This window comes from Limulus polyphemus, unplaced genomic scaffold, assembly GCF_000517525.1.
Source record: "Limulus polyphemus unplaced genomic scaffold, Limulus_polyphemus-2.1.2 Scaffold9189, whole genome shotgun sequence".
Lineage (NCBI taxonomy): Eukaryota > Metazoa > Arthropoda > Merostomata > Xiphosura > Limulidae > Limulus > Limulus polyphemus.
In genome coordinates this window covers 11,942-19,720 of record NW_013674799.1, presented here as the reverse complement: position 1 = coordinate 19,720, position 7,779 = coordinate 11,942, and the positions used below count along the sequence as shown (strand labels likewise).

Sequence of the window (7,779 nt, the reverse complement as noted above, 5' to 3'; positions counted from 1 at the left end):
GGTGAGATAACTAACATGTTTTGTCTAAATGGCTAGCCATAGTATAGATATTGAAATAAGACTTTTATGTTTCTGAGGGTGAGATAACTAACTTGTTTTGTCTAAATGGCTAGCCATAGTATAGATATTGAAATAAGACTTTTATGTTTCTGTGGGTGAGATAACTAACATGTTTTGTCTAAATGGCTAGCCATAGTATAGATATTGAAATAAGACTTTTATGTTTCTGTGGGTGAGATAACTAACATGTTTTGTCTTTAATGTTAAACTCACATTTACAACAGCCATTATTTATCGTGTCTCATTATCTTATAAAATCCAGAATCTGTTTAATAAATCTTGGAAGATTTTTGTATGTTTCACTACTGTTGAAATCAATTAATTAAGTAGTATAAATACATTTTGGACTTGTAGTAGATATTATGGTTTATGTTAGACGGAATTCTTCTGTGAACATTCTCTTATTTATATGATATAACTAAAAATAATGCTTTACAATAATATAATTTTATTTGTTATTTAAAGGTGATTGTTTACAGTAGTTTAATTGTTTATCAATTCTGAGATAGGCAACATTTGATCAGTTTGAGTTTTTTATTAGATGCTAGTCTGGAGTGGGAAACATTTGAACAATTCTGTTTGTGGCAGTTAATAGCAGCTCACAATATTCCCGTGGACTACATACTCCCAATCCTTCCCAAACTTGAGTATGATGGTAAGTTTCTGCTCAATTTTTATACATTGAGATAGAAATCTGAGTGATGAATTAGTATAATAAAGAGCATGAAAACAACCACCGAACTTGGAGAAAACACTATATTTACTCGGGTATGTGTTTGCAATTACCTCATAATTTGCCCATTGCAGATGCATTTCAGATCTGTTCCTTGTTTTCTTTGAGTCACTGTCCAAGATGCCTTTCGTTCAGTACCAGGACTTGTTAGTTGGGCTGGACGAGGAGAGATTAAAGATTTCCTGAAAGACTATTTATATATTCAGTTTAAAAGTTATGGTTTAAAGTGTACATCTTTAAAAGTGGACAATTTCTCAAACTAAACTAATTTTAGTTTAGTTTGTTAATTAACCTGTGTGAACTTACTATATACTGTACTCAACATATTTAGGGCTAATTGAAGTAATGATCATACAATAAATAGTGATTCCAAAGGTTCAGGAATAGTGTAATATTTACCCAAACTTTCACAAAGTGGGAGTACTCTACACACAGAGTGAAACTGAGCATGAATTATTTGAAAGCAAACTTGTGTGTGAATTATCGTGGAGTGATACCGTGCATGAATTATCTGAAAGCAAACTTGTGTGTGAATTATCGTGGAGTGATACCGTGCATGAATTATCTGAAAGCAAACTTGTGTGTGAATTATTTAAGAGCAAAATTATCTGAATGCAAAATTGAGTATGGAATACCCTAGAGTGAAACAGTATAGATAACCTTGAAATAAAACTGTATGTGGATGATCCAAGAGTGAGCTATACAAGTCAGATAGAAATCCATAGTCAATGAATAACAACACTGAACAATTAAAATGTTGGAAATCCAGTTTTTGTATCATGTATGAATTTTTAATTTTAGCCCTTTCCAATAGTACAATAAAGCTTTTCCAGAGAAAAACAAGTAAAAAAATATTAAATATGTTCTTGTCAAGAGTTCAAATTTTTTTACCCTTAATCTAACATTTTTGATTTTATTTATTGTCGGTAGAGGGCTGGAAACTTGAAGGCATCTGATTAAATTACACACACATTAATGGGACAAACCAACAACGTACACAAAACATGTTTTTTATCTACATTATATCCAAGTGTAAAATTTTTAAGCACTAAAAATGTTGAGGTTATTTCTGAAGTAAGTTACACTTATTTTACTCAAGTATGGTAAGTGTAACCTTACACTTTGTAGCTTCTACTTTTTTGTTCACTGGTTTATTTTAACATTATTTTTAATGGTTGTCCAGTTTGACGTTCCAAAAGAAACAAAATGCAATGATAAAGTATGTATTTTTTTATCCAATTGCATAAAAATTCTTTTGCTTTTTCTATAAAAGTTTTGACTTAAAAAGATGATTTCTCTTGATAAAAACCACACATTTTTGTTTGACAGTGCTGTAAGCAACATCCAAATTAAACAAACTGTTCATTACAGCTGAAGTCCAAATCTTAGTTTACTGTGCAAAAGCAATAACTCATCAGTCTGTGTAGTATCTACACCTCAGACATACAGCTGTGTCATAGTCATAATCTGAAACTTACAACCACACATGTATACTTAAACTCTCCTCCTCTTAGCTAAGACAATACTCTCTTTGCTTGGTTAGAATGTTTAAACTATAATGAAATGACTAAACAAACCACCTTTAAAAATAAAAGATAACAGTTAAAAAACCCTTGGTAATAAATTAAAGTTATTATTTATTTAGACAGTTGATTTCTTGTCCCGAATTGACTAGGTTGATGCCTTTTCTTCTCCTCGGGAGGAGTGTGCTGCTGCCCGTTGTGTGGCCTCTCCGTATGCTGCTGCCCTTTGTGTGGCCACTCCTCACTGTAAAAGGAGAGTGTGATCTCATCATCCACATTCTCATCCCCTTCACGATGATCCCTCACGGGAAACTTCTTGGACATTAGAAGCATGAGAGCTTCTACGGAAGTCTGAAAGTTGTCCTTCTTTCGTTGATTTGGCTTCAGTCACTGTCAGATCCAACTAGAGCTGTTTTTTTCTTTTTCCTTGGTTTTGGTTTAAGCATTTCTTCATCCTGATGTTAAAAATATATTTATAGCAAGCTGTTGTGTAAAATGTAAATAATATTAAAAGATCTTCAGTCACAACCATGATTATAACTTATACTCAAGCACAATTACACAATCTATATTCATTCATCATGTTCTGTTTTATAACTTTTAAGTTCTTCTTCACAATACTCTTTTTATGACATTTAAATGCTACAATATGCTGAACACCACGAGTCTTTACTTCATAATAAAAACCATAATTTAGCTTGGTAGTGAAAATCCTAAAAAAAAAGTATTTGAGAAGAATTACTTTTACTTAGTTTTTGTTCTTAAAAACATTTAATGAATTGAAAACATATTCGATTTTTATAAAAACTCAGTTAAATCTCATTTTATCATAACTACCATTAATGTCTGATAATTGATCCATAATAAGTTAATTGTATACTTTCACTTACATCGGAGGATCTACCATCACTAACACTGAGTGCCGGTTGTTTGTATTTTGTAGACCCTTTAGATGCTCCCTTTCCTTTTCCTCGAGTTGATTTACCCGTTCTTATACTATCTAGTTCTTCTGCTAGAGCAAACAGATCACTAAACCTACCAAGAAACATGATAATAACGTCACTAATGCCCACTTATAAGATACAGAAGTGTAATAATTACTTCTACACTGACCAATAATTGCTGGGCAAAAGTAACAAAAAATAAATGGTATATTTATGTTTTAACAAGCAAGTCAACAGAAATATTAAAGTGTCTTAAATTAGCTTATTAATCTCCAGTTAATTGAAATTTTTACTGTACATTGCTTCCTCATTTATCATTTATGTAAATTAAGAATTACTTTAAGAACTAAAAAACCCATAGACGTTTATTGTATTTTAACTCAGCAATAATTAAAACTGTAAATCCACTGTTCATAGAATTTGAAAAAGTTTCACTTGAAATTATTTAAAAACAGCAGCCGATAGTATATTTTAGTTTCCTCTAAAAACGGTTAATGGAGACGAACCGATGAAGATCTGAGCTAGTAGTTCAATATGTTATCTCCAGGCAGAGGAAGCTCTATACATTTTTTTATTTTGTAAACAATACTTGTTAACTGGGCTTGAACTAATATTTTTTGTAAGTATATAAACTTTTCAGATGTTACATACTCCAGATCTGTCACTAATATGGAGCTGGTTAAGTCATGAATTTGGGGTTAAAATAAATTTCACTAAAAAATTATGTTTTTACAATATACACACGTAAGAGCACCATGTGTCTTTATTTTCCCGATGGTAAATAAAGATGGATATAAATAAATGAGGATCAAATAGTTAACTTACTTGGTTTTCTGTGCTTCACTGCATGAAAGTTGGACTTGAAATAAAGAGGATTGTATTGTTTCTTGATTGAAGACTGAAACACGCAACAAAATTAAATATTATAACGGAATATTTTGTTATTTTGGAAAAAAGCATTAGTTTACAGAAAAATAATTACAAACAGAAATTAAATAAAAAAATATTTTTTAAATTTGTTTTTCAAGTTATAAAAAAAAATTTTTTCCTAAAAGAGGAATAAGAAATTCCAGATGTATGTCAGAGAATAGATAAGAGAGAAAGATTATAATGTCAGAAGATACGAGTTTCTAAAACTCAAGGAGTCAGTAACTAGAATGTTTAGATGTTAAAATAATGAACCAGAATACTCCCAGATAAATACTGAGATTCTTAAAGTTGTAATTTCTACAATATTCAAGGAGATAGCAATTGGCAGTTTTCACTAGACAATTCTATTTGATTACATTATAAAGCTATATGTGTTAGACTTTCAATTAATAAGTTATTATAATAAACTGTAACTTAGTGATGTAAGAACTTCTACATGATAATTAGGTAATTCAGTGATTGAATTTTTCAGATTTTAAATTTTTAGAATATTCAAAAGGATATAGTATTAGGATTTTCAGAAATAAGAATTACTGAATTACTCCTAAAAAAGGGAGATTTGATTTTCCAGACGTTTTATTATTACATTACTCAAAAATATAGTGGACGGAGATTTCAGGTGATAAACGTATTTAGGATAATTATTAGGATTTCTATATGGCCAAGTTAATTGAATACTATAAAAAATTAAAAGAAAATGGAATTCGGAGAGAAAAAAGTTAGAATAACAGAGAATATTAAAGGATTTCTGAATGTTCAAATTAAAGGATCACAAAACAAAAGTAAATTAACTACAGGAAAACTGAGAGAATATTTTTCAAAAGCACTAAACTCATACCTTTAGATGATTTGTAATTTCTCAGGTATTTTAAAAAGAGTTTGGATAAAAACTTACACGATATTTGTTTACAATGCTGTCGAAGCTGGTCTAAATGCGCTAATGTTTGATCAATAGATGGGACTTGAGACTTGATGGATTGATTTCTAAAATTAAATAGATATTGTATATAACAGAAAACATTTAACAATCTGTTTAATATAAGCCTACACTTCATAGTTTCTCCTAAAATACCACAGTCACATTTGTGATAAAATTTATGGCTTCCATTACAAGCAAAATTACTCACACAATATGAATATATATATATTTGAAAATTTATTTGCAACAAAAGAATCCTTCAAGACATGAACCTTCTAATTAATCACTACAATAAACCAGGAGCTGAGAAAGAAAAAAAAGCTTCACACTTCAGAAACAATGTTGAAACATCATTTACTGAAAATAATCAAGAGGATTCATAATAATAAAATATATTGTGAAAAAATCCTCAATAACTTACTAAAGACAACCCACCTTTTTCGCTTGTTTGTTATAGATGCAACTTTAGATAGTTGAGAAGTTACAAGCTCAGCTAGTTTTTCTTCATGTTCTTGGGACCAAAACTTAAGCACTGACACAACAAAATGGTCATTTGATCGAACCTGACGACTCATAATATGTCTAAGCAACTCCGCTGATGGTCTAAAACAAATAAAGTACTTGATTCAGTTCATTATCTTGTTACTGCTTTTAATTATCTAAATCATTTTAATAGTTCTTGATGTGAATTTTCACTTTTTTAAAATAATTCTAAATTTGTACAACAATGTGCCAATATACATAGTTTTGTAGTTTAAAACCTTAAAATCTAATCAAAAATTGCAAATCAGTGCATTCTGAACTTTACAAGCTGGCCTAACTTCTATTCTTAGTAACAAATGACATGAAAAACTGAGATTTAGTAGCTTAACTTGCTGTTCAGTTAGAGAGTTCAGGAGTTTGAAACTTGCTCAGTCCCAATTTCCCATAAAATTCTAAGTTCACTTAAAATTTCTATAGGTTGTAACTGCATAGAGCAAAAAATCATGTTAATTACAAAGTACATTTGCATATACAGTAAATTTACGATGAAATTATACTGGTGTTAGACCAATTCAAACAGTTATAAAAAGCTAATCCAGATTAAAATGCATAGAATGTTAAATTCAATATCTAACTTACTTTTCTTTTTTTAACATAAGCAGTATACTGGTTAAAGCTTCTGCATGTGCTGAAAAAAAAAAGCAAGAAAAAGAAGAATTTCAATTCTTAGAAATGAAAAAATCATTTCTCTCAGCTTTTAAAAATGACAAAAACGTTTAGGAATAAGATGCATAAGACAAGTTTTATGATAATATTAAATGCAAAAAATAAGAAAACTATAACATTCTAAGAAAGTTATGAACAAAAACTTAAAGATAGTGTGCTACTAAAATCATTTTTCTACACTTACCAAAGCTGTCAACATTATTATAAAATTAGAATATGTAGCTAGAAACAAGGTAAATCACACATACACAAATAATTTAGGGTACAAAAAGAATAAGAAGCAAACAAATATACATTGAAAATCCCTCGTGAATTTTTCTAAATGTAAGCTGCCTATAGCTGTGTTATTGTATAATTTTATTCAGAATAAAACTGTGCAAGAATTATCTGAAAGCAAACTTGTGTGTGAATTATCGTTCTTAAGATTAAGATCTGAGGCAGGAGAACTCCATGGCTAGTTTCAGTTTTACAGTTCTTAAGACTGAGAACCAAGGCAGAACTTCACGTAAAATATAGTCCATATGTTCATCTTACTAGCTAAACCTTCATAATGTTTTATATCAATTTATTACTTCAAATACCCCACCAAAACCATCAATGTCCTGTATGTTACAAACATACCACCTTCCACGAATAAACAATAAAACCATGTAACAATTATAAATCTTATTATTGAAACAAAAACAGTGTTGGGAAAACACTATCTCAATCTGTACTGAGAAAAATGTGTTATATCATGAAAGTTTCTTCATATATCAACAGTTGAGTATGGAAATAAATATTAATGGAAGAACAAAATTCTACTATTTGAAAACGATTAATTGGAGCAAATAATTTGAATCGATTACTTTTAAAACTTATTCACTGGCTACTTTTTGGTCATTATTCTACATATATAAAAAAAACGGAGCATTGATCACGTCATATGGGTGTAAATGGAGAAAAAATGAAATTATGTATACATTGTAGTGCATGTGAATTATCCAAGATTGAATGTGTGTGTGTGGAATATCGGAAAGTAACTATAACATTTGTCACAAACCAGCATAAATCACATGAATTATCCAAGGCTTTCAGAGCTGTGCATGAATTACTTGAAAGTGAAATGGTGCAGGAGTTATTTTAAAGAAGACTTGTGTGTGAATAATCATAGAGTGAAACTGAGCATGAATTATTTGAAAGCAAACTTGTGTGTGAATAATCACAGAGTGAAACTGAGCATGAATTATCTGAAAGCAAACTTGTATGTGAATTATCCTTGTAAAACTGAAACTAGCCATGGAGTTTCCTGCCTCAGATCTTAATCTTAAGAACTGTCAAACCAAAACTGGATAGCAACTAAAAATGGCATGCAACTTTCAAACAACTTAAGCAAAGTTTAAACAGGTTGAATCACACATTCTAACCAGAATAAATTATTGTGTCTAAACGGGATAAATCACACATTCTAACCAGAATAAA

At 30.0% G+C, this 7,779-nt stretch overlaps 1 protein-coding gene across 1 annotated transcript in view; it reads right to left on the bottom strand.

The window, feature by feature from the left end:
- Positions 1-1,548: 1,548 nt before the first annotated feature.
- LOC106475798 (integrator complex subunit 3-like) overlaps positions 1,549-7,779 on the bottom strand; it is a 12,538-nt gene continuing 6,307 nt past the window's right edge. Inside the window, exons 4-9 of the mRNA XM_013936474.2 lie at positions 6,232-6,301; positions 5,545-5,712; positions 5,086-5,174; positions 4,086-4,158; positions 3,207-3,351; positions 1,549-2,771 (exon numbers count right to left, since the gene is read on the bottom strand). Of these exons, the coding sequence (XP_013791928.2) occupies positions 2,700-2,771; positions 3,207-3,351; positions 4,086-4,158; positions 5,086-5,174; positions 5,545-5,712; positions 6,232-6,301 (617 nt within the window). The 3' untranslated portion in view covers positions 1,549-2,699. The remainder of the gene's footprint in view (positions 2,772-3,206; positions 3,352-4,085; positions 4,159-5,085; positions 5,175-5,544; positions 5,713-6,231; positions 6,302-7,779) is intronic.